The sequence below is a fragment of the Poecilia mexicana genome, unplaced genomic scaffold (assembly GCF_051168715.1).
Source record: "Poecilia mexicana isolate PSO_F unplaced genomic scaffold, ASM5116871v1 scaffold_15, whole genome shotgun sequence".
Lineage (NCBI taxonomy): Eukaryota > Metazoa > Chordata > Actinopteri > Cyprinodontiformes > Poeciliidae > Poecilia > Poecilia mexicana.
In genome coordinates this window covers 10,536,109-10,562,827 of record NW_028263384.1, presented here as the reverse complement: position 1 = coordinate 10,562,827, position 26,719 = coordinate 10,536,109, and the positions used below count along the sequence as shown (strand labels likewise).

At 39.4% G+C, this 26,719-nt stretch overlaps 1 protein-coding gene and 1 long non-coding RNA gene across 3 annotated transcripts; one reads left to right on the top strand and one right to left on the bottom strand.

The window, feature by feature from the left end:
• Nucleotides 1-1,470: 1,470 nt before the first annotated feature.
• On the bottom strand, nucleotides 1,471-25,836 carry mtx2 (metaxin 2). 2 transcript variants are annotated; one of them, XM_088012848.1, is made up of 10 exons: nucleotides 25,659-25,836; nucleotides 17,617-17,664; nucleotides 17,500-17,546; nucleotides 17,114-17,186; nucleotides 16,954-17,045; nucleotides 15,559-15,651; nucleotides 15,445-15,483; nucleotides 15,245-15,370; nucleotides 5,843-5,919; nucleotides 1,471-2,058 (listed from the first exon to the last, which is right to left on the bottom strand). In XM_088012848.1, the coding sequence occupies exons 1-10, from the start codon at nucleotides 25,696-25,698 to the stop codon at nucleotides 1,890-1,892; spliced, it is 804 nt and encodes a 267-aa protein (XP_087868974.1). In that variant the 5' UTR covers nucleotides 25,699-25,836; the 3' UTR covers nucleotides 1,471-1,889. The 2 variants fall into 2 exon arrangements, with proteins under 2 accessions (XP_087868974.1, XP_087868975.1); XM_088012849.1 differs by having other exon boundaries at nucleotides 16,969-17,045; nucleotides 25,659-25,835.
• Nucleotides 14,321-15,149, top strand: LOC148155304 (uncharacterized). The gene is made up of 3 exons (XR_015765366.1): nucleotides 14,321-14,503; nucleotides 14,664-14,799; nucleotides 15,075-15,149. It is a non-coding gene; the product is annotated as an uncharacterized LOC148155304 (long non-coding RNA).
• Nucleotides 25,837-26,719: the final 883 nt, after the last annotated feature.

The window sequence follows — 26,719 nt, the reverse complement described above, 5'->3', positions numbered from 1 at the left end:
AAGCTCTTTAAGCCCGGAGAATACAGTTTGGTTGAGGCGGACCATGAAGATTGGTTGAGGTGGACCGTTTGGTCAAAAGCTGGAAATCCGGCCTCCGGCCGGAACTCTTTAAGCCCTGTAAAAAAAAAAATATATATATATATAATAATAATAAAAAAAATATATATATATATATATATATATATATATTTTTTTTTTTTTAATTTTTTTTTATGGTCAACTGTAAGTGAAACTATAGAGCCTTGATGACACCTAGTGGACAATATTCACATATTTAATTTGGTCCGCATGGTGTCATCAACTGTCCTTCAAACACGTTTGTCCCTTGGACACCATTTGTCTGTAAGTTCATTTTATTAATTGTTATTTCAGTATTGGGTAATATTTTATAAGAAAAGTTCTATGTTCCCCAACCAAAATTCAAAGCGCCACCGTTAGCTAATTAGTAATAATTGGGAGTGATTTGTTTGCTGTAGTCTAGTTGTTTTTATTATTTTGTATGTGGTCGAGATACACTTTTGTGCTTTCTTACTTTTTCACAAAAACAAACCAGAAAAGAGTTGCAAAATAAAACAAGAAAACTATCAAGGACTGGATTATTTTCAATTCAGGTGTTAGGTAGTTGTCTAGCTTTGTAAGAGCGACACATCGTGAGGGCAGCATAGACATTGGAGAGTCCGAGCCAGAGACTCTATATATCCAGGACCCTGCTGAGGGTGTAGAGCTGGTCCAGTGTTCCACACGACCAGGACGAAAACCACACTGCTCTTCCTGAATCCGAGGTTCAGCTATTCGACGGACCCTCCTCTCCAGGACCCCTGAATAGACCTATCAAGGTAATTTACACTGAGGAATTCTGGTCAGGTCCTGAAATTGGTTAATGGACCTGGTGAAGCATAGAAACAAAAATGAATGAAGTCCAACAGTAGTATGACTCTGCCATGTTTGCAGATCTAGGCAGATTTTTTTCATATTGGATTAAGATATTTCTTCCTCCCCAGAACAATTTCTAAGTCTTGCCAGAGGTCCTCAATGAAGCTCAATAAATTATCCAGGTTTCAAGCAGATGTGAAACATTTACAGCGGCATGCTGTGTTTGTCACATTAAAACAGAAAAAGGAAGTATTTTGAAAGCTGTTACTGCAGCTATGTGGCTGGTTACTTCTATGAAGAGAGACAGTCTGGTTGATGTGCCTCTGCTGACCTCCAGTTGTGCTGCGTTTGGTCAGCGTGGCTCATCATTCATCATGTCCTGGAGGTTCGGAGGTCAAACCGGTAACCTCACAGGAAATGTGAAAGATGGTGAACTGTGGGGCGGCTGGAAGCAATGGGACTTTACCAATGAGGTTCATGCAGCCTGGAGGCAGGAACACATTCAAGTGTAGCAGCTGCTTCTAGAGGCTCAGAAACAGACGGAGTCCGTAAGGTTTCCTTCTCTGTAACGATGAGGAAAAACTTCAACCAACAAGATTCAAGGTTCACACTCGGCTTTTATTGGGAACGAAGATAAAACTACTTAGCTGACTGTCTTATGTAGGCACTTCACATCAACACAAGCAAAACAATGTGGAGCTTCTTCATCAGTATGTTTCTGTGATTTTGTACAGCAGCAGCTCAAAAACTCCCTGAGAAGAAAATAAAATCGAACTAATTTGACCTCTGGGGTCAAGTGGAGTTCTTCCCTCTGTAACTCGGTCATGTTGCACAGCTGTAACCCTGCTGGTTAAAGTGTGTAATTGGAAATACTCAAAAAAAAAATCAAATGTACAAGCGTGGACCTAAGAGGAGAAGCGAGCAGGACAGACATTGGCGTAGCAGTTGCTACTGCGCAAGGAATGAGAGGAGACGCAGAATGTACAAGACGAGTCGGCAGAGAGAGCAGTGTTTGTTCAGTCCTTCATAAGCTTTTTGTCTTCGAAGTAGGTCTGCTCGATGCGCCTGCAGAAGGACAGCAGGTTGCTGTAGCTCTTGACCCGCTCTGCCAGCTCAGTGCTGGTGAGTCTGGTGGTGAGGATGGTGAAGAGGTGGCCGAACACCAGCGCGTCCAGCTCCGTCGCCCTGCAGCACACAGCAAAGCTGCTTAATCAAAATGGCCTGGCAAATCAGGAATTCACATTCCTGATTTAGTTTTGTTTCTTTACATTTTAACATCCCAACTCTGCTTTCTTCAGTTTAGTTCAAAAATGCTTTATTGATTTCAATTAAAAGTTGTCTCAGTATCTTCAAAAATCATCATTGAGCAGGAAAAGAGCCTGTGACTGAAGACATTATTTGACTAAAATTGCAGAATTTGGAATTAATAATTAAAATTCAATTTTCAATAAATTGTGTTTTTTCTAATAAAATGTTTTTGCACTAGGAAGTGGTGGTTTTCCTAGTGCAAAAACGTTTGCACTAGGAAACATTTTTGCATGTTTCCTAGTGCAAAAAGAAATCAACTTTCTTTTCACAGAAAGTTGATTTTCTGTTATACACAGAAAATCAATTGCTTTTCTGTATTTCACAAAAACTACAATAGAAACACTTTTGTCACAACAGGACTTACATGATTAAACCGCCGGCTGATACTACTGATGAAGAAGACGACAGGAAGCGGTAGGATGACGGTTCGGCGCAAACAAACTTATTCATGTGTGATTTTTAATTGTGTTTCTTATTTAATGGAAACACCAATTTTGTGAAATAGCATTTTTTTCCCACATTATCAGAATATCAATCAAGTTTGTAATGGAAATGCAGCTACTGATGCTGTCATTAGCTTCTTTAGCTAACAGCTAAAATAAACAAACAGGTAGAACAGAAGATATTTCACAGTAACTTGTCCTGAATGATAGCATCAGTAGTTAGCAAATGCTGCTAATCGGTCTCCTTTGTTTTTCTCCCACTTCTCTTCTCTCTGCCTCATTGTTTGGTTAGAAAGTTGGGCAGAGAGAGGCTTAAGTTAGGGATATCCACTCTGTTAGATGGGAGAGATGCTTTGAGGATACTAATCAACTGCTAAATAAAAAAGAAACAGCTTGTTGCCGTGGTTGAACACCATAAGGGTCCAAAAGTAAAAAAGGAGCAAAAATCCTTCCATCAACTCTAAGCAAATCAGAGCCACCATAAGAGAAAAGCTCCAACATGACTGCACAGATGTAGAATTTATCTTATTGGGATTTTTGTGACAGTCCCAGAATAAGTGCAGGGTTTCCCCCAGAGAATTTGCTAAGCCCGGTGGTCGGGGCGCCGAGGGGGTCCACCGCTGTTCCATTGGTGGTCCACAGTGTTTTTGTATTAAAAGATGTTATGTTGACCATAGACATGAATACGTAGATGCCTCATTGAGCGCTGAGTCCTACGTTATGTCGCCATCATCTTGTATGTGGCAGTAGAGCGATTGGAGCTCCCTAAGTCATGTGCTTTAGGCTTTAGGATAAAAGCCAAGGATAATTTAAGTTGATACCTGTCAACGACAGGTATCAACTTATCGACTGAAGCCCTGCCTGTGGCAGGGATCCAGTATAATAAATAAATGTATTCTTTCACTTTTTGTGAATTTTTAAATATTTCAATCTGAAGTATTAGTGTATTAATACAGATTATGTAAGGATTTTTTTTTACTCTGTTATAATTATTTTCACTCTTTGCTGTCAGTAGCAGAGTTGACATACTGTAATATTTTTTTTTTTCTGGAAAAAAGTAAGAAGATATTTAGCTAATGTTTTACAATGACTGATTTATCAAAGTTTATTGTCTTTATAATAAAACATCAAAAAAAGAAAATTATTTTTCTTGTCTTGAAACGTTAAATGTACATCAAATTGTGAAATCATATAAATATGTTCTTGAATAAAACACTGTAAAAGTATGTGTCTGTTCATCAATGTCAATATAAAAACTATTTATCAGAATCGTTTCTATCAAATAAAAACATTGTGCTCTTTATTCGGAAATCCCTCAAAAGAATTGAATAATCACATCAAAAGTTAGAAATGCTGTCTTTAGTGCTTTGTTTGATTACCAAATATATTAGTGTTTGAGAAAATGTGTCAATGACAGGTATCGACTTAAAATACTTTGTAAAACGGCACTTAGTGAAGTTCGGTCCATTTACTTGTATTAGCTTACTGGCACATAGGCCACATTCAATATGGCGGACGCTGCGACGTATCGCAGCAACGGGCTGCTCCATGAGGCGTCTACGTATTGATGTTGACAGGAAATGTAAAAATATTACTGGGTAATAATTAGATGTTATGGGAAAATATCGTGAGTGAGACGCTATTTAAACCCACAACTATACAATCTTAAAAACAACAAATAAAAAAAATACAGCTAAAATTAATATCAGTTATTTGCACTTCTGTTAATACAAATTAAGTCAGCAGTTCCATAAGGCCCCCATTTATGGGGCTTCATGGCCCCATAAATGCTAATATTTTAACACAGACCACAGATGTATAAATATAACATTTGTTTATTGAGATTATCAATGCTGCTAAATTTGATTTTAAATGGTTTCAGCAAAGAATTTAAATTGTTTAACATTTAAATTAAGATTTTAAGGAGCTGGCAAGTTTACTTTGTAAAGGTTCGGAGAACATAGTAAGATTGTTTTGTTATCATAGCAACAATCTGATGTTATGAGTTTAATCTTTGAGTTTGAGCTCTGTTTGTTCATAAATACAAATTAGTAAATTGTAACTTATTACTTTTTAGGTTGGCCAATTAAACTACTCCCCCTCTCTTAGATTTCACTAAATCTAACACAGAAGCTGTTAGAGGTGCTGATGTTTTTAACAGCAAGAGGGGCCGCTAAGTCAAATTCTGCTCCAGGCCTCATACAGCCTTGGACCAGCCCGGCATGATGAGTTAAATCTGCTGCACTGCAGGAAGAGATGCGCAACAAAATGCTACCAATATGGCTTTAGAAGCTCTTCCATTTTGTGTCTTGAGTTTCTAATAAGCGCCACAAAAACTGTTTTGGTTGCTTGAGTTTTAAGGGACGAGTTTCTCAGATCTCGCGGCTGTGTGCATCAACTTTGGCTGACTAAGTGGACAAAGCATTTGATATGGTTTGATGCTTTATGTAACCTGAAAAATAATAATAGAAATAATAGTAAAATAATATAAAACCAGCGTAATGCGTCACTACGAGTCGAGCGCGAAAATTCCTCACCTGGCTGAACCTGCACGATGAGGTTAGCGCTGGTTCGTTAATCACTAACGCTCTGGCCAACCAGGACTACATATATAAACTTTATAGGGAAGACAGAGCCAAACGCTGGGCAGCATGTTGAGATGTAAAAGCCGCATAATTCTTTGTTCAATCTCACCGCTCCCTCAACACGCTCCTTTGAAAGCAAGTTATACCTGCGGTTCCCATAGAGCTGCGCAACCACAGCTAATGTGGTGGGTTCTGAACTCTTACTTCGATGCAGAGTTCTGCAAAGAGGCATAATTTGTCACAGGGAGTTGATGTAAATATCCATACATGTCACCCTGTGTCCAGTTTGAGTGAAAGGAGGCGCCAGTTGAGGTAAACTAAAGAAATAAAGCAGTGACAGCCAGGTTTATAGTTGTGTGTATCGGTAGTTTCAATCATTTAAATGTTACATATTGCTGATGCTCCTGTCAGGGAAACGAATACAAAAAAGATGGAACAACAACAAAGTTACTTTCAAATAGTTTCACTAATAAATTTTGCCAACTTATTTTTGATTCTTTCTCAAGTTTAACATTATGAATTTTAAAGATCAATTAACAATTTTCAATGGAGCAAGCTTGCGCAGATGTAATGCTAAGGTTTATCCACCAGGTGGTGCTCAGACATGTTTGTGCTCAGCAGACTGATACCTACTGTTTGTTGAAGAAATAAGGCTGAGTGCCCAGTCTCTGAGACAGAGCCTGACAGCACTGGTTCACATCTTCATAGACCTAAAACACATAGAAACAGCAGATGTCTGATTTTCAGGTAGATATTTCCCCTGCTAGAAGTGTTCACATTTTCTCTCGCATCACAACCAAAGTTTTATGGATTTTATTCCAGTTTAGTCTGATAGACCAAAAGTGTCTCTAGCAACTTTTCACCCTTAACTCAGTCAGTTTTAATGGAGCCGCTGTGAACAGTTTAAGTTTTCCCACAAATTTTCCATCTGGTTTTTGTAGGTCTATGTTCTGTGACAATACTGGATGTTGGTTCACCAGAGCTTGGCCTGTTGCAGAAAGCAATAAATCAATGAATCACATGGTAGCTTAAAATGAGCTCAATCATTTCCATTCGCATGATTTATTGATTTTCTCTTTCTATGGAAACTGCTCTTCAGTCTGATGTTTTGGGCTCTTTTTTTAAAGGACAATTTTGTTTTATTTATTGTTTCTGTTGTTTTATTTACTTATATTTAAAATGTCTTCCAATTCCAGTGTTAAATGTTCATAGAATTTATGTTACGTTTATAGGGTTGGCCCCCTGCTGTACCGTTTTGTTCTGTTTGATCGGCTCACCAGGTCCAACTTTCTGTTAATACTTTTGGGGTTTTGTTTTTCTTTTCTTTTTTTTTTTTGGACATGGGAAACTGAGGACATTTAACTCTCCTTTTTCTTCACAGAAAATCAAAAGCAGCTGAACCAAAAACCAAAATTCAAGGGAGTTTAAGAATAAAATATATATTTTTTGAACCCTTATTTTTGTCTCGTGTCCTCTAATATGTTGTGCCCTTGGTGGACGTAACATATTTGTGGGTTCTCGTTTAAACAAAGTTTACCTTTATAAATTAGTCGTGTCCTGAGATTGTTTTTTGGTTTTTTCGATTATGCTGGTTCTTCTGTGCATTTTGGCACAGCTGGCGCGCATTGCGGTGGTTAATTAGGATATTCGGGCATGGTGTTCTTGTGGCTTTGTGTGTGCATGGGCTTTTCTGATAAAGTGTGGCTTGTTTCTGTGGTCTAGACATGGAGTTTGACCAGGAGGAGTTTGTTAAAAAGCCCACATTGGAGTCTTTGGGCAAATGCACAAAGGATCAGTTGTTGTTAGTAGCCGAGCATTTCAAGGTTACAGTAAATAAATGTGCTAAAAGAGGAACAGTTGAAGCTGAGTTGTTAGCAGCACTGGTTCAGGTTGGGATTTTTTCTGCTACAATTTTACCAAAAAGTTCTGTTGGGTCTCCATCGAAAGCTTGGATGCCAGATGAACCGGTTCATTTGAAAGAACTTGAAGTTGAATTAGGACGGCTTGCTTTGAGAGAGAAAGAGCTGTATCTTGAACAAGGAAAACTGGAGATACAAGCTGAACTACGTTTGAAAGAACTCGAGCTTGGTGCTGGGACTTCGCAATCCCAATCAAATGATTTGGATGTTAGTAAAAATGTTCGCTTGGTTCCTCCATTTTATGAGCAGGATGTTGATACGTTCACGTTGTTTGAGTGAGTGGCACTCACACTTAAATGGTCTAAAAATGTGTGGACTTTGTTGTTGCAGTGTGCATTAAGTGGCAAAGCGCAAGAGGCAAATGCGTCCCTGTCTGTGGCTGATAGCCTTGATTTTGACAAAGTTAAAGGTGCTATTTTGCAGGTGTATGAATTAGTACCTGAAGCTTATCGCCAAAAATTTCGCAAATTAAAAAAACACTATAATCAAACTTATGTGGATTTTGTCAGAGATAAAGAAATTCTCTTTGATCGTTGGTGCGCTGCTGAAAATGTTGCCGACTTTGCACAACTTAAGCAGCTCATTTTAATGGAAGACTTTAAAAAGAGCTAGCCAGGCCGCAGCATATTAATATGCTGAAGCCTTATATTGAGCGTGCGCCCACTCTGAATAAATCTGTCAGTTGTGTTTCCAGTGAACGAGCTGACGCCTGCATTGGGGCAGGTGCGGACGCACAGGAGGAACTGTCCAGTGCTGAACCTGAAGGTGGCGTCTTTTCCCCGGCTGTCACTGAAGGAAGGTTTCCAAAATAAGAGGTTCTGGAAAACGTACCTCTCCGGTTGTCTCACATTGATTTTTCTAAGCAGACTGATGTCATTCATTTGATCCAGTCTTATAGGTCGTTGTTCACAGACATTCCCACTCAGACTCGTGTGCTCAGCCATGACATTGATGTTGGTGATTCCAAGCCTATTAAACAACAGCCTTACAGAGTGAACCCGGACAAGCGATGCCGTTTGAAGATGCAGGTGGAGTACATGGACTTGCTGTTACAAGCAGTAGTACGGACTTAAGGAAGGTAAATGGGGTGCCTAGGCCGGATTGTTATCCACTGCCTCATATGGAGGCAGTGAATAACTGCCTCCATATGAGGATAACTGTGACTGAATCCAGTCACAGACTGGATTCAGCAAATCCAGTCTGTGACTAAACTGGATTTGCTGAAGGGATACTGGCAGATACCCTTAACAGCATGAGCCCAGGAAATTTCCGCTTTTGTCACACCCGATCATTTCCTTCAATATATGGTGATGGCTTTTGGGATGCGTAACGCCCCAGCGATGTTTCAACGGCTAATGAATGTGGTTTGGCGCGGTTTATAATTCTGTGAGGCTTATTTGGATGATTTGGTGATTTGTTCTGGTACATGTGCTGAGCACGTTGAACATTTAAGAAATGTTTTTGCGCATCTGACTGAGGCTAATTTGACAGTTAATTTCTCTAAATGCCAATTCAGTCAAGCGACAGTGACCTATCTTGGAAAAAGGGAGAGGGAAGGTCAAGTGCGCCCCGTTGAGGCTAAAGTAGAGGCTATTTTATCTGTTCCGGTACCCACCACTCGTATTGAGTCAAGTCGCTATCTAGCAATGGTTGGTTACTACAGGGGGTATTGGAGCCAAATATGTGTATCTTTGGTTTTTGGTCACTAGATGGGGATGTGGGCTCCAATATATAAATCAAGAGGTGACAGATAGCTGTCAGGTGTTGAACCCGGAAGGGCATAAAAGTTTTTAACCGCTGTGGCGGAGTCATTATTAACACTGTTACCGTGTACTATGGAATAAATGGATTTTGTTCACAAATGTTTATCTGTCTGGACCAAAGTGTGGAGTTTGGATTGCAAGAAGATCAGGGATTGATATTACAAGCGATCAACAGGTGATGTTAGCTGCTCAGCACGTCATAACAAAGCAGCAACGGGTCAACACTTAAACTAGTGCAGGGTTGAGCTGGCTAGTATACTGTCAAAAACTTGTCCTTTTTGGACTTTGAGCAAAGCGATGGAAACTATGTGGAGCAGACTGAGACCGTTTGGACTGTGAGGAGCTGTCGTTTGTTAGCTGGACGCTACAGAACTAAAAAACATCAAGCTGCGACCGCGCCAGAGAAAGGATTGGATGGACGCGGTGGCAGATAATTTGTGATTGAAAGTACGTAACCCATTGGACCAGACCGCGGCAACAATGGATCGAATGGACGCGGTGGCAGACGGGCACTGATTGAGGAGGATCAGATCACTGGTCTTTGAAGGTCGTTGTGGATTGGATTATGGAATGTCAACAGGCGCCCAACGAGGTATGTGTAGCGCTACACCTTGATGGCCATTACTTTTTATTGTGTGCACACATTAAACCAATGCATTGGTAATCGAGGCGTTTAAATAATAATATTGGGCATTGCCTCTTTGCGATCGAGGCTCATTTTATAGCTTTTTGCGCATTTATCTTTGACTTCAGCACTATGGAAATAGACGAAAATACTGAGACTGAACAGATGGCTGTTGGTGGGGAAACTCAAAAACGTACTATTAAATTAACAGAAAAGGCTTTGGCTGAAAAACTTGAAACATTACAAAAGAAACGAAAATCAAAATTAAACAAAATGGGTAATATAAGACATGAAATTCATGATTTAATCTCTAAAGGTGAAAAAACAAAGGTTTTAAGTACTCTTGATATGTTGATTACGTTGTGTGATGATGCCAAACGTTTGCATGAGTCTTTTTTGGGGGTTTTGCCACATGATGAAAAGGAAAATCATGAGGTATGGTTTAAAGCAAAAATGATTCATAATAATGAATGTATTTCTAGTGTAAAAATAAGTGGCTCTCTCAAACTGCAATTAGCAACAATGATGATGGTGGTGATGGTGATGATGATGGTGTAAATCCCACTGACAGTGTGTCAAATGTTGGCAGTGGACATTCACAAAGGAGTGTTAATTCCAGCATCACTTCATCGGTAAAGTTAAAGGCAGCAGCTAAAAGGGCCTCAATTTTGGCCCGTGTGAAAGCTGTAAAAGAAAGACATGCTATTGAAGAAGAGGAGGAGAAACTGAGGAAAAGAAAAGAGATGCTCGCACTGGAAACTGAGTTGGCTGAATCCGACTTACAGATGGAAATGTATAATTTAAATATGGAGTGTACCTCACAAACATCAAACTCAGTGAGCTCACACTATAAAAGGAAAACAAAGGATTAAAGCAAAGTTTGGACCCCTCTGTGAAAGAGTTTCTTCCTAAAAATGAAATGTAAAATTCAACAACTCAACAGGACGATGTAAACCAGACTAAACAAAGAAATGAATTAAAGAGGGGATCAAAGGAAAATAAACCTATGGATGTGAGACCGAAGAGAATCGTAGCAACAAACCAGCACCCTGTGGGGGATCAACATAAAGCCAGTGGAACCCAAATACAATCAAAAGAGCATTTTAAACATGAGAATATAACCCAACCATCAAACAGTTTACAATTACCTGGAGAACTTCTCACCATCATGAGCAGACAAACTGAAATCACAGCAGCCTTGGTAAAGCAGCAACAGAGCATGACTCTGCCACCACGGGACATTCCTGTTTTTGATGGTGATCCTCTGCAGTACAGAGCCTTTATTAAAGCCTTCGAACAGGGAGTTGAAATCAAAGCAACCAATGCAGACTGTCTATACTAACTGGAACAATTTACTAAAGATCAACCTCGTGAGCTGGTGCGCAGTTGTCAGCATATGGACCCAGATTATGGCTATACTGTAGCAAAGACTTTATTGCAGGGACATTTTGGAAACCCTTACAAAGCTGCAACTGCATATATTAACAAGGCTTTGTCTTGGCCAACAATAAGAACTGAGGACATTAGGGCATTACAGAGTTATTCTTTATTTTTGCGTGGCTGCTGTAGTGGTAATGGAAGAGATTGAGTATGTGCAGGAGCTGAATATGCCCATAAATATGACAACAATCCTTTCTAAACTGCCATACAAGTTACGAGAGTGTTGGAGAAATAAAGCTTATGATATAATGGAGACAACTGGATATCGGGCAGGATTTAGTGATATGGTTGCATTCATTGAGCGACATCTTAAGATTTTGTCAGATCCTTTTTTCGGAGAATTACAAGTTTACGGCTTCAGTACGTCATCCATCAGTCGTCAACAGCAACAACTTGGGATTAAGACCAAGGGGAATGTAGTGGCCAGCACTGTAACAACTGTGAGTGCTTCAGGAGAGGTTGATCAGCAACATGCTCCAGCTATAGGAAGCGATGGCTGTTGTGCTTGTTGTTCAGAAGCTCACCCACTGGAGGAATGCAAACAATTTAAAAGAAAACTTCACAAGGACAAAGTATTTCTGTTGAGAAGAAATGGATTGTGTTTTGGCTGTCTGCAGTGGGGTCACATCAGCAGGAATTGTGAAGCACGATTAACTTGTGAAATTTGTAATGAAAGTCATCCAACTGTGCTACATATATAAGAAGAGAGACAATTTTTGCTGAGTCTGAAACAGGAATACCAGAGCTCCCATCAATTGTGAATGCAACATGTGGCCATACAGGGGCCAGTAAGGACCGTGGAATACTATCTGTGCTCCCTGTAAAGGTTAAAACAACGAAAGGACAATGTGCCATTCAAGCATATGCCTTCTTGGATCCAGGCAGCACTGGAACATTTTGCTTTGAAAGGCTGATGCACCAACTGAACCTCACTGAAAAGCGAACACAAGTCCTTCTTCGAACAATGGGCCAAGCTAAAATAAGTCCAGCATTTTCTCTGTGTAATCTTGATGTGGCTGGTCTGGAGAGTAATACATTTTATCCTCTGCCAGAAATTATTACGCAGAGACAAATGCCTGTGACCAAAGATAATATGATAACATCTGAAGATTTAATAAAGTGGCCATATTTGTCAAGAGTTCACATGCCATCCATAAATGCTGAGGTTGATCTGTTAATTGGTACCAATGCTCCAATGTTATTGGAACCTTGGGAAGTCATCAACAGTCAAGACAATGGTCCATATGCTGTCAGAACTGTACTTGGCTGGGTGGTCAATGGGCCCTTGGACTTGTACTCAAGAAGTCTCATCTGTAACAGTGAACAGAATCTCATTGAGCAAGCTGGATGAACTGCACAGAAGCCAGTACAACCATGATTTCTGTGAAGGATCAGCTGATAAGCAAGAAATGTCCAGAGAAGACCAAACGTTTCTCAATATTATGGAAACATCTGCAGCAATACAAGATGGAAAGTATTGCTTGCACCTGCCATTTAAAATAATGGATGTCTGTTTACCAAACAATTTTGCAGTAGCCAAACAGAGATTACAAAGTCTCAGGAAAAGATTCAAGTTTAATCAGAACTTTCATCAGGAGTATGTGGAGTATATGAATAACAGCATTCATGTGCTTTCCTGATGGGGAAGGCCAGAGTAACACTTCTGAAAGTTATCACCATTCCAAAGCTTGAGCTTTCAGCTGCTGTTTTAGCGGTGAAGGTGGATGCTATGGTCAAAGCAGAGCTGAATATACACCTAGAAAAATCAATGTTCTGGACTGATAGCACATCTGTGTTAAAATACATCAACAATGAAGACAGACGATTTCACACGTTTGTGGCAAACAGAATTGCAACCATCAGAAATTTGTCTGAACCTACTCAGTGGAATCATGTCAGCACAAAAGAAAATTCAGCTGATTATGTGTCTCGTGGACTGAAAGTTTCAGACTTTCTGAAAACCAGAAAGTTGGATGGACCAGAGTTCCTGTGGAAAGATGAAGAAAGTTGTCCTCGAGGGGTGACTGATGTAGAATTGGATGTCGGCGACAAAGAAGTTAAGAAGGAGGCTGCAGCTAATATCATTGGCCTTGACACTCCTGCACCTACTGACCAGCTAACTGTACATTTTTCAGATTGGAGAAGACTTAAAAGAGCAGTGGCTTGGTACCTAAGGCTGAAGTGTGTCTTAAAGAAAAAATGTAAAAGGAGAAAACAGCTGAACCCTTTAATGGACAAGAACCCAGTTGTGCATCAGATGAACACAAGAGGGTGCCAAAGGACCACTGATAACTCAAAAGGTGGAAGTTTGTCATTAGCAGAGCTCCATAGTGCAGAGTTCTTCATTATTTTGTACTGTCAGCAGCAAAAATTCCAGCTCGAGATTGAAGCTCTGTCACATGATTCTAAAGTAAGCCGTACGAGCTCTATCTATGTGTTGGATCCAGTTTTGGAAAATAACATTTTAAGAGTTGGAGGCCGACTTCATAGAAGTGCAATGCCAGGGGAAGTAAAACATCCGATAATTCTGGCCAAAGAGCAACACATCTCCAAGTTAATCCTCAGGCATTTTCATCAAGTTCTTGGACATGCAGGACGGGCACACACACTGACGGCTTTAAGAAAAAGTTCTGGATTACGAAGGGAAATTCTGCTGTGAGAAAAGTCATTGGTGAGTGCAGCATCTGCAGGCGATACAATAGCTGACCCCTAACGCGAAAAATGGCTGACTTACCTGTTGCAAGGATTCTCCCAGATCATCCTCCTTTATTTAATACTGGGGTTGATTATTTTGGGCCATTTGAAATTAAAAGATGATCTGGAGTCACTTACCCCCAATCATCTGCTCTTGCTCCGTGAAAAGCTTTCACTTCCCCCTGGAATATTTAAGCCAGAGGGTCAGTATGCAAGAAGACGATAGAAACAGGTGCAATACCAGGCTGACCTGTTTTGGAAGAGATGGGTTTGAGAATATTTACCTTTGCTTCAAAAAAGGCAGAAATGGAACGAGAAGGGGAAAAGTCTCGCTGTTGGAGAAATTGTGGTCATCACAATTTCGAGGATCCTGGCTTCTTCGAAAGGTTTTGGAAGTGTTTCCAGACAGTCATGGTTTCGTGAGGTCAGTGAAGTTGAAAACTAAGTCCAATATTATTGAGAGACCAATTTCAAAACTTTGCATGGTGTATGGTATATAAATTAATATGTTAATGTCACATATTGTCTCTTGTATTATTATTGTTTAGGAATTGGCATATTTATTTATTATGCCAATTAGGGGCCGGTGTATTGGAGCCAAATATGTGTATTTTTGGTTTTTGGTCACTAGATGGGGATGTCGGCTCCAATATATAAATCAAGAGGTGACAGATAGATGTTGAACCCGGAAGGGCATAAAAGTTTTTGACCGCTGTGGCGGAGTCATTATTAACACTGTTACCGTGTACTATAGAATAAATGGATCTTGTTCACAAATGTTTATCTGTCTGGACCAAAGTGTGGAGTTTGGATTGCAAGAAGATCAGGGATTGATATTACACGCGATCAACAGGTGATTTTTGTCTATTTTTCTTGATTGTTTTTTTTATAGACTTTCAGTTGAATGACCTTTTGTCTTTTGTTAATATACTTTGGAGTTTGGACAATTTCTTATTTTTGGTAATTAATTTGATTACGTTAATTTGTGGCATTGTTGGTCCGCCTATAAATAGGCTGGGTTTCGACATGTTAGAGAGACGCCCTTCCACTCGCTTCCGCTCACTCCACCACCACCGGGAATGTGTCTTGACGGGTGCGCACACGTCCAGTCGCTGTAGGCCACAGCTGACGTCTCCAGCCTGCCATGCGGTATTGTTGTTAGCCTCTGTTTGTTTGTTTTTATGTTATGATTTTGGCCTGGTGGGACCGGTTGTCCTGTTTTCGATTTTTCTTTTGCATTAGACTCTTTTTGCTTTAGTCCGGTACTAGCAGGAGCTTCGACGGCCCTTTATAGGGTTGGCCCCCTGCTGTATCATTTTGTTCTGTTCTCACCAGGTCCAACTTTCTGTTTGGGGTTTTGTTTTTCTTTTTTTCTTTTTGGACATGGGAAACTGAGGACATTTAACTCTCCTTTTTCTTCACAGAAAATCAAAAGCAGCTGAACCAAAAACGAAAGTTCAAGAGAATTTAAGAATAAAATATATTTTTTTGAACCCTCATTCTTGTCTTGTGTCCTCGAATATGTTGTGCCCTTGGTGGACGTAACAATGTTAAAAACATTTTGAAATCTGATCAGGCTTCAGCCCATCTGAACCTGCTCCAGCGTCTTCCCTCCCCAGCCGATGGCGTTCATCTTCCTGCGCACCTCCCACTGCTTCTGGTAGGCCAGGATGTTCCCGAGAGGCCAGGAGTACGGGCTGCTGTACCTGGGCCGAGAAATCTGCACACAAATGGAGACGGCTAAGAGAGATTCATGCTTTTGGTTCTGACATTTGAAGAAGGAGGAAGACGGACCTCGCCTGCTGTGGCGTCGTCACACCACTGGACGAACAGCTGCAGAGAGGAGACAAAAGCTGGGTGAGAAGCTGCTGCAGCACTGAAGCATCAGTATGTGGGTTTGACCGTTACCTCAGAAGTAAGCAGCATGTTGTACACCAGCTCCATGTACGCTTTCATCTCGGCTCGCTGGACATCGTCCAAGCTGTCGCTCAGCGAGTGGCCCTGGAAACCACAAACGCATCACTCCCTGTCACCTGAGGAAGATGCATCCTGCCAAAGCTCAACAACCTTCACAAACATTGAAAGATTTGGGTTTTAACTAGGGATGCTCCAATCAGGTTTTTTGCTGCCAATTCTGATACCAGTCATCAATGAGGGTTGATCAATGATGATCACCTGGATTGACTGTTTTTTCGCTTTAGGTATATATAAATGCTACTATGTGATCTGGAAAAATAGAAAAATAATTTATTGGCAAAATAATTTATCTCTCAATAAATTAATCTAATTTAGACATAAAACATGCAAAATACTTGCAGGTACAATACAGCAGCTATTCAGCCAAAGGGATAACTGAAAAACCTGCAATCAGTAAAACAATATTTAAGAGTAAGGCTCTTAACAGCCTAAATTATATACAAGTCAAATACATCTTACATGAAATAATGTCAAATAAAAAAGGAAGCATTCATTTAAAGTGAAATGCAGGTTGCATCAAAATGAACAATCCTGAGTCACTAAATCCAAACTTTCTGAGGGCATGGCTAGCTCATTAATGCTGGTTCTGATTGGTTGTTTCTGACCAATCTGAATAATTCTGCAGAACACAGGGAGGAGGCAGAGGAGATTGATTATTTTCCCCAGAGATTAACTGTCTTATGTTAGGACATAGCAAAAGTTTTAATATATATGTAAAATCTTGTTTAAGTTACAAGGTGCAGCTTTAAGCAGACGTTCCAATGTGAGAGTTCACTGCCGGGTGGAGCAGAAACGGCGCAATGTTTGTGAAATATTACCACCAGTAGCGTGGCGTGGTGGTCCAACAGCAAGAGCAGAACCAACATTTTCCACTGCCATCCCGAAGTCTTTAATTATTAATCGGGCTATTTGTTTATCTTTCTGACCATCACGCTCATTCGGGTGCTGCTTTACCTGCTGTCTGATCGCTCCAGATGTCTTTTTTTTCATGCAGTGAGCCTCGATATAATCATACTATATCAAGTATGTTAGTTTGTTTTTAAATGTCATATTAGACTCGTTGTGTTGATATATTTTGACATGCTTCACCCCCGAAGTATTTTTCCATCAAAACACAAAACCTTCCCCATTATCGCTGAGCATTGAAGTTCCTCACCACATTGCTTAGGATTTGTTGTTGTGTGCTTGCACAGTGTGAGAGAAAGAGGAGATAAGCTGCACACAGTGACATACAGGTGATCGTTTTTTGTGATTGGTAACAAGAGAGTGTTCGACGATCACACATCATACACCTTTTTATGATCGGTGGCAGATCGATCGGCACACCTCTAATTTTATCACCTTGGCTTTAGTGAACTGCACAATTGGCCCCAGTTCAGACACCACCTGATTCCCCACGTGGATGAAGGGGATTTTCCCTACGGAGAGAACAAACATCAGGAATGTAGGCTTGGAATGGCGGGATGCCTGTGGTGGGTGTACTGACCAGAGGGTGACATGTACTCAGCATTGTATCTGCAGACCACCTGAATTGGCAGACCACACATCCGGAGGTAGGCCTGCATGTGAAAAGGCAGAGAAGTCAAAACTCTTTCCCTGGCTTGGAAAAGGCGAAGCTAGAGCTGCACAACATGATATTGCAACAAGGGTTTCTGCAATATCAGTGTGTGAAATGTGGGAAATGTCGCAAAATATAAAATTGCTAAGTTGGCAACAGTGGGGTAACTATAACTTTTTGTTTTGGTGTTAAAGGATTTTTTGGCTCTAGCAGTTTTTGACTATGCTGCATTGCATGTATTTATAAATGTAGAGGTTTCACAGAATTAGTGGTAAAAATGTCTGCAAAGAAAGATCCAGAAATCAAACTTTTACCTGAACAGAAAGAGATGAGGCATGGTCTGAGAGCAGGATCTGATCATCTGCAGCAGAGAAATGCTTCAACATTAGAAAACGTTTAGGCAAAATGTTTCTGCAGATCCTCCAACTTACCCTTTAGCGGTTGGTACAAGGTTGCATTCTCAGGCCAAGGCTCTGCTGCTGTTGATCAAAAACAAGCAGATTTTTCTTCTTCACACCAACTTTAAGTGGAATCTGTCTGCTAACAGAAACTGTTTCTGTAACATTTTATTTGAAGGGGGTTGAATAAGACTGTCATGACACTGTCATAAACATGACATAAACCCTGTCATGAACATCAAAAGTCTTCATGAATAGCTATGACTGTTGTCATAAAGCGTCATTCGGTAAATAATGACACTTTTAAAACAAAGTTGACATTATTCAAAATGTCTTCGTTATGACAGCTTGACATTATTCTAGACAAAATGTCTTTGTTATGACAACTTGTCATTAACCTCGCCAAAAATGTCTTTGTTATGACAACTTGTCAATAACCTAGACAAAAATGTCTTCGTTATGACAACTTGTCATTAACCACGAAATCATGATCTAACATAAATTTGTAGTCATAATAGTAGTCATAATGATTTAATTAAAGCTCCGCGGAGCCTCAAGCGGCCCTCGCAGCCAAGCGCCGCTCAGGCCTAGCCACCGCGGATCTTCCAGCACCGCCTCCCGCCAGCCACCGCCGACGCTCGCGCGCCGTCCTCCATGCGATCCGCTTTGATGCCTTCGGCAGCGTTCCCTGGCGATGCACCCAAAATCTGGAGCAGATTGGGCCATGTGGCAAGGAGATACAGCTGTTTTATTAACCTAGGGGGCGCAGTGGAGTCAAATTGCAATTAAACTCTATTGGGCTCCTTAGAGGTTCACAAGTGTCACTCATAAAAAGTCTGGTGTAGATCGGATGATTTTTTTGTGAATAAGAGACGATCGTATGCATATAGCGAGGGACAGCCATTTGGCCACGCCCCCACGGGTCAGTAGGCATTGACAGAGTTCATCATCATGTCATTTTATGTCAGTCTGCAAAGGATGAAACCCATATGAATTAGAGAGTAAAAGTAAGACATACAGTAGAAAAAACAGGTGACTTCCTGTCGGAAGTGGGCGGGGCTAAGGTGATGTCATCAATCGACCACCTAACTGTGATGAGGGCTGGTCTATAATGAGACATAGAAAGTCTGATGCAGCTCTGACCTGGCATTTGGAAGTTATTTCACATTCATGTTTCATGGCGAATAGTCAAAGTTTGGGACTTAGCCACGCCCACATGCTTTGACATACAAAAATTCCTGTGATAACTTTGGACCTTTAATGTCTCAACTCTCTGCTGACTGAGTGTGAAGTCTGTATCTCGAAAGCTGTAGGAGGAGATAGATCAGATGCGACGTCTATGTAAAACAGTAAATGGCGGATTTTGATCCAAAATGGCCGACTTCCTGTTGGGTTTGCACCATGGCTCCAAGAGACTTTTTTGTAGGTCCTGACATTATACACATGTGTACCAAGTTTCATAATTCTAGGTTAAAGCATGGCTTGGGGCTGATTATTTAAAAAATTCTAGGGGGCGCTGTATAGAAATTAGGCCACGCCCATCAACGACTGTTATGGATTCCTGTTCGGGGATGGATAAGGATGCATCCTCGTGAGTTTGGTGCAGCTGTGCTGAACGATGTGGAATTTAGAGCCAAACGTATGGCGGCAGGGTGACGTCTGCTTCACTGCGCTGCCACGACCACGCCCACTACTGAAAACTCTTGGCGCTTTAAATCAAGTGAGACCAACATGTTATCTGTCATCCAACACAGAATCATCTTGATTAGGTCGAGAGAGCCAGAGATGGAGCTGTACAAGTCAAAAAAAGGCACTTCCTGTTCTGAGGGGGCGGGGCTTAGATGACGTCAGACTATGACGACATAGGATCGTCAGGCATCCCACCAGGATCAGTCATGTCAAGTTTGGTGCAGCTGGGCTCAAAATTGTGAAATCTAGAGCCAAACGTATGGCGACGGCGTTACAGGTCAATTCGCCACGCCGCCACGCCCACCTGCTCCATCAAAACCAAACAGGGTTGGAATCCACGAAACACCAACATGTTTTCTGTCTGTGGACACAGTTTCATGTTGATTAGGTCAAAGGGGTCAGATAGTGACCGTTCACAGTAAAACATGACACTTCCTGTTCTCAGGGGGCGTGGCCTAAGTGATGTCATCATTTGACCATTGGTTATTGTAGGGGACCTGATGATGATCAATCACTGAAAGTTTGGTGCCGCTGTGAGTTTTTTTGTAAAAGTTATAATAGTTTCTTTTTTCATGGCGACAAGGTGAACTTTGTCTTTTTTCTAACTCCACTTAGAAAAAAAAAAAACGCAACTCTGTGATAACTTTGGATCGGCCATGCCTTATGAACGATCTGACCGAGTTTAAAGCCGATCGATCGAAATCCCTAGGACAAGTTCGATCAAATGCGAACCCTGTAAACGTCCAAAATCGGGTCAAAATCGGAACTTCAATCCAAAATGGCCGACATTCTGTGATACTTGCACTATGACATTAATTGTAAATTCTGAGTGTCTTGGGGAGCTCTACAAGTGTACCAAATTTCAAGTCTCTACGATAAAGTAAGTGAATAGGAAAGGGTCTTTTGAAAGTTGCTAGGTGGCGCCCTTGCGCCGTTTCTGTTGCGAGTAAGTGAATAGGAAAGGGTCTTTTGAAAGTTGCTAGGTGGCACCCTTGCGCCGTTTCTGTTGCGATTTTTCCGTGGACCTTAAAACACGTAAATTTTAGACGGGCTCTATGCCCCCGCCAAGTTTGGTGAGTTTTTGAATATGATAAAGCCCCCAAAAAGCCAATTTATTTGGCACAAGAAAAATAATAATAATAAACAGCGCGATTACAATAGGCCTTCGCAGCGCTTAGCTGCTCGGGCCTAATTATTACACTAGCAAAAGCTTTAACAAAACAATGATTAATTGTTTCACTCCCTGAAATAAAGGACAAGCAACAAAGATTTCACTAACCTTTATTACACGGTCAAATGATTTAATAACAGACTCATTAACAATTTCTTTTACATCAACTAAAGTGGAACAAGTAGCACCAGTTATGAATATGTCATTAAGTGTTATTACAGTGTTATTAATATTAACTGTTACCTCAAGTAAAGTGAAACAAGTAACAACAGTTATGACAAAGTCATTAAGTGTCATTACAGTGTCCTTAATATTAACTATTACCTCAAGTAAAGTGAAACAAGTTACAACATTATGACAAAGTCATTAAGTGTCATTACAGTGTCATTAATATTAACTTTTACCTCAAGTAAATTGAAACTAGTAGCAACAATTATAAAGATGTAATTTAGTATTACAGTGTCAAATGCAATGTTAACAGAGTTATTGATATTAAGTCTTACCTCAAATGAAGTGAAACACACTGGACTACTTATAACTACCATCATAACTGTAGAACAAACCCTTTGTACATTGGAATAAAACAAAAGATAACTTGTTCTAAGATAACAGAGGGTTTAATGTCTGGTCAGTATATTGTTACTCTGAACTGCTGATTGAAAAACTAAAACAGAATTACTTATTCTTTAAATTAAGAAAATAGGTTCTTTCAACAGTAACATTTTTTACTTTGATTATGTCAGCCATCTCCTTCGTAATAGTCTTCCTGTAATGCTCTGAAAACAGGAGATCTTCTTCTTGTCTTCATTTCCTGGAAGCAGCTCTTTGAAGGTGTCCAGAAATGCTCAGAAATTACAGCTGTTCTTGCAATAGTTCATCATGGCGAAAGCCTTTTCATGAATTCAAACTTGGTGAATCTCTTCTGGACATTCTCATAGTCGGTGATGACTCAATTCATTGTGGTCACTTAAAAAAAGAACAAAAACAAAAAACAATGTCATCATATTCCAGCATTTATTTAAATACCATTTCAAAAATGTCCCTTGCTGCACACTGTCAGAATGGTAGACTGGCAGACAAATGCCTAGTTAACATGACTGGTTGTTATAAAGTGTAATACAATTATTTCTTAATACAAGTGGAATAATAATTGGAGCTGAACAAAATTATTCTGATCAAATATTTGTCTGGCAGAAGTTCAGACAGACTGCCACTGTTATTCAAATGCATCATTTAACCTATAGTTTTAGGCACATGAATGCATCTTTTTACTTAATGAGCATTCTAAATTATTTCTAACCAGATACTCTTAGGGTTGTTTGCAAGAAGCTTATTAATAAATAAATAGATTTAACATCAGTTTTAGTTGTCTAAAACGTAACTTAACTCAGCTGGTGAATGTTGGTTCCTGCTCCCCATTCCCCACTTACCTGGCAGTCCCACCCCACTTCACCTGGTGAAAATATTAACACAAAAACGACTTACCTAATTTTCTTGGGGAATATTTCATCTGCTTCTTTCTCTTTGGTCAAATAGGAACTACTTTCTCTGGTGGCTGGTCCTTATTATCCTCCTCCACACTCGTAGCATGTCTTCATTAGCCAACTTTGTCCTCCCCACCATGTGTCCTTAGGCTAGCCTGGGTCTTCGTGTGGCTAAACTTGCCAAAGCAAAGAACACAAGCACTGTGTCACATCAGCCAAGTCGCTAAATAATGCACATGAAGGATAACTTTGACTAATATATTAGCTTTTAATTTGCTAGATTAAAATTGGAGGGGGAAAAAACAATTTGCCTGTCTTTAAAAATATATTTAATATTAAGGGCTAACGTTACAGTAATTGTGTTTAATAACTTTAGCTAACATTAACATACAGCAAGGTAGGATTGGCTTGAATTGCTTATAGCTAACATTACAGAGAAAGAGAACATAGTCAATGTTATTTTCTCAAAGAAAATGTAAAGTTAATAAGACACATACCTCATATGTATTAGGTATCAAATATCGGCTTCTTTTTAAACAGGAGGTCTGGCCGTTATAACTTGCGTTAGGTTTGCGCCACAATATGGAAGATTTCTTCTTCACCAACACACTGCACGCCTGTTTGTGCACTGCTGCCTCTCACTGGTGGAGATGGTGCATTGCACTACTTAGCCCTTGTGTTTAGAAATGGGGTCCATACCAACCAAATGCTAAGTTCATAAGTGCTTTGTAGACATCTTGCTGTAAAACTTTAGGATCGATTAAATTAAGAAAATTAAGACTAAACAACATGGCAGAGCTTTATAATATTACTACATAAAGCTAATTTTTAAAGTTAAATCGGTAATACTTTTATAACAAATTTATGTCAGATCATGATTTCCTGGTTAATGACAAGTTGTCATAACGAAGACATTTTTGGCGAGGTTAATGACAAGTTGTCATAAAGAAGACATTTCGAATAATGTCAACTTTGTATTAAAAGTGTCATTATTTACCGAATGACGCTTTATGACAACAGTCATAAATATTCATGAAGACTTATTGATGTTCATGACAGATGTTATGTCATGATTATGACAGTGTCATGACAGTCTTATTCAACCCCCTTCAAATAAAGTGTTACCACTGTTTCACATTTTTATTCTAAAATCTACTAGGTAAAAATTCAAGCACTGGAATGTCCCCAGTTCCGTTAGTTACAAAGCCCAGAGTATTACCCCTCACCACTGTGCTTGACCACTTTGTCACATGACCAGATCAACCAGAAAACCGATATCTGATGCAATAAAATCTTGTTTTCAAGACTAATTCAAACTATATGATGTATTTTGTTAAGCACGTATTTTGGTGCAAAGCAGTTATTTTAGTGATACAACTACAAACTCTTAGGTTACTTTTAGGTTAACATGTTAACTGCAGATTGAAGAGTCAAAGCTGAAGCTCTTGTTTTGTTCTTCCTGACCTTAAGGTGAACTCCGGTGTCGTGTATTTTCCACCTGGGATTAAACTGTCTGGCTGCAAATAGGTGGATTTACAACTGATGCCTTTCTTCTCATACTTTCTTTAAGCTGCAAACCTCTAAATACAATAACTCCTTTCTTTATAAAGCTCTTAGCTTATGTTAAGTTAATGAAATGTTTTTAATTGGTAGATTCTTGCTGCTTTATAGCCTGCCAAGCAATACAGGTAACTGTATTGAAAGCAATACAGTTACCTTTTGGGGCAGTTTTTTAAATTTCTGATTGTGTTAAATGTTTTGATGGGCTTACTTGTACAGGACAAAACCTAAAATTGACGCCTCTGGAATAGGGTTGCCACCTTTCAGAAATCAAAATAAGGGATGCCCTCCACGGCGTGTCACCCTACTTTCATGGGGTGGGATGGCCGCTGCAACGATAAGACAATATTTATGGCAGTGTTTTTTGTTTTTAAAAAGTGATCCAGAGGGGGTGCTGTGATGGCGCAGGCACAAAGCACAACCCACATATTGAGGCCTTAGTCATCGTGGCGGTGGTCGCAGGCCTCATGTCTTTCCCTTCTCTCATTACCCACTTTCCTGTCAAACTACTTCCAATTAAAGGCAACTATAGCCAACAAAACCTTTTAAAAAAAAAGTGATCTAGAGAGCAATCATTCATACATAGAGTACTCCAAAATTGTACTCCAATCAGAGTAGCACACCTTAAACATGTTTAATTAAGGAAGTGTAAAATGTATTTGGTAAACTGCTCAAGTACTCAGTAACTGATCATAATACCTAATTTAATAATCACAATGTGTCCTGAAACAGGGCTCCAAAAGTATAAAAGTTATGTGAAAATTCTGGTATAGTAAAGAGTATTAATAAAATATTTATATAAGTGAGGAGTTAGGTTTGGATGTTGGTTCTAGATCAAATTTACCACGAGGGCCAGGATAGTCAGTGTTTTTCCATGGCAACACTTAAAAAAGAATGAAACAAAAAAACAGAGCAATATTTCATCATTTGAAATATCAAGGAAGCCAAAGAGCCACTTGTGTCTCCAGAGATACAAGTTGCAGAGCCCTGATCTAGCAGATGGAAAGTATGATCCTATCTCAATACAGCAGTTAAAAGTGCAGCACTATAATTATTAATTCATTGTTAAAATAAAATCATGAAAGTAAAAAAAAACAATCCACCTCTGAATATTAACAAAATACATTTATTTAGCATAATATCTTCTGTATCTCTGCTAGACCCCATCTAGAACCACCCCTGGGCAGAAGGTCTATGTCTGACATTAATAATACATTAAATGACCACTGAACACTGAATTAATATGTTAACATTTCTTAATAAAACAAACAGAAAGCTCTAACAAATCTTTTTAAAGTAGGAAATATTTATGTAATCACTGTTAATCTCTTAATATAATTTGTTCTTTAAATGGTCATTTGTATTATTTTGGCTGATACGACTATACATTAAATAAACAAATAATTGATTATCTAATAATCAAACCATAAGTCTACTAAAACCACAATAAGAAACTTAATCAATCATGTTCTATACCATATCAGCCTCAGGAGATGATTGTGGGATGAAGAGATGCTGATGTCTGGTTCTTTAGGTTCTAACCGGGTCTTCAGTGTTCCTCTCCTGATCCATTCTGCCTGAACATCATGCAGCACACCGCGCCAGGACGAACACATTTGTTTTAATTGCCTGTATTCATCTTCACTAACATGTTCAGCCTGGGATTTGAGTCTTCCCTATCACGTCCGTATCTTTACGAGAGGTTTTGGTTCTAAGGACGGTGGAGAATCGGGTCAAGGATGTTTAAAAAGACGCGGTCAATAGTAGCTCTCCGCGGCTGCGTAGTGTCCGTCTCTAGACATCAATACGTATTAATGTCTATGATCACAAGAGCGTAGGTCCATAGCGTTCTGGGGGTCCTTCAGCTTACACCACCACAATTTAGCTGACCTTAATATATCCTGTGTTTTATTTTGGTCATTATTGTTACAATTAGTCTTGATGTGTGATAGGCATGTCTATCGGACATTTATAGAAACACGGAACAAATCCTGTCTTGCATCGGTTCAATACGGGACGTCACGCAACAATTAACAGCAAAATACGGGACGATTCCGTATTCTGAGGGACAGGTGGCAACCCTACTCTGGAATCCTGGTTAGCCTGGCTGAGCTAGCTGGCTAATGCTAGCCTAAAACGGCTCGCTATTGAGGAACTAGGTGACCGCATACCTGCCATTTGAGACACGAAAGCCTCCGCCGCCAGCGACATGTTGCAGTACTCTTTCTGTAATTACAACCAGAGCTAAGAACAGAGAACAGTTCTGCTGCATGTAAGGTTAAGGACAAGTATTCTGCAGTCATGCAACCTTCCGTCTGTGATTAACGTCCCCCAAGAAACTAAGCTACTCCGATGTTATGTTCCACTTTTCGCTGAGCCCAGTGTTCCTACTTCAAGCTCTTTCAGCCTCAAATTTAGAATTTTACAATTTACATCTGGAGGTCAGTTTTTGTATTTTACTACAAACATGTACTGTAAATGTCTTCCCCCTCTCTCATTACCCACTTTCCTGTCAAACTACTTCCAAATAAAGGCACATTACAAGGATAGTACATTACAGTACATGTACTAACTATCCTACTATCCTTGTTTTTACCATGACCTTCATATTCAAACATGTTTTTCTTTAATATCCCTAGCGAAAAAAATACTTTAGTATATTTCAAATATACTTACATTTGTGTAAGTACATTTTAAGTATACTAAGTATTAAGTGTACTCCCTATATATATATATATATATATATATATATATATATATATATATATATATATATATATATATATATATATATATGATGTAAACTAAAACGTATGCTTGTACCAATTTTGACATTATAACTTTAAACACACTTTTAAGAAATATATAAAAGTATATTTTTAATTGACTTTAAGTGAACAAAATATATATTTGCTCAAGTGTACTAATGAATATGCTTTTAAATATATTTTGTGTATATTTTAAAAATATATGCTCAAAATTGAATTTTTTAAAATTCACTTGAAATTCACTTGACACTTACTTTAAATGATTAATTTTATTATGTTTTAAATTACATCAGAATGTATACTTTAGACTAATACAGTATGCCTTTTTAGGTGCCTTAATAATCTTTTACTATTTTTGTTAAAATGGCAAAGAATAAAATAAATAACCTGATGGAACTTGATGTAATGTTGTTTAACAAAGTAAATATGCCTCAAAATATCAAACATTGACACTTTAGTGACAG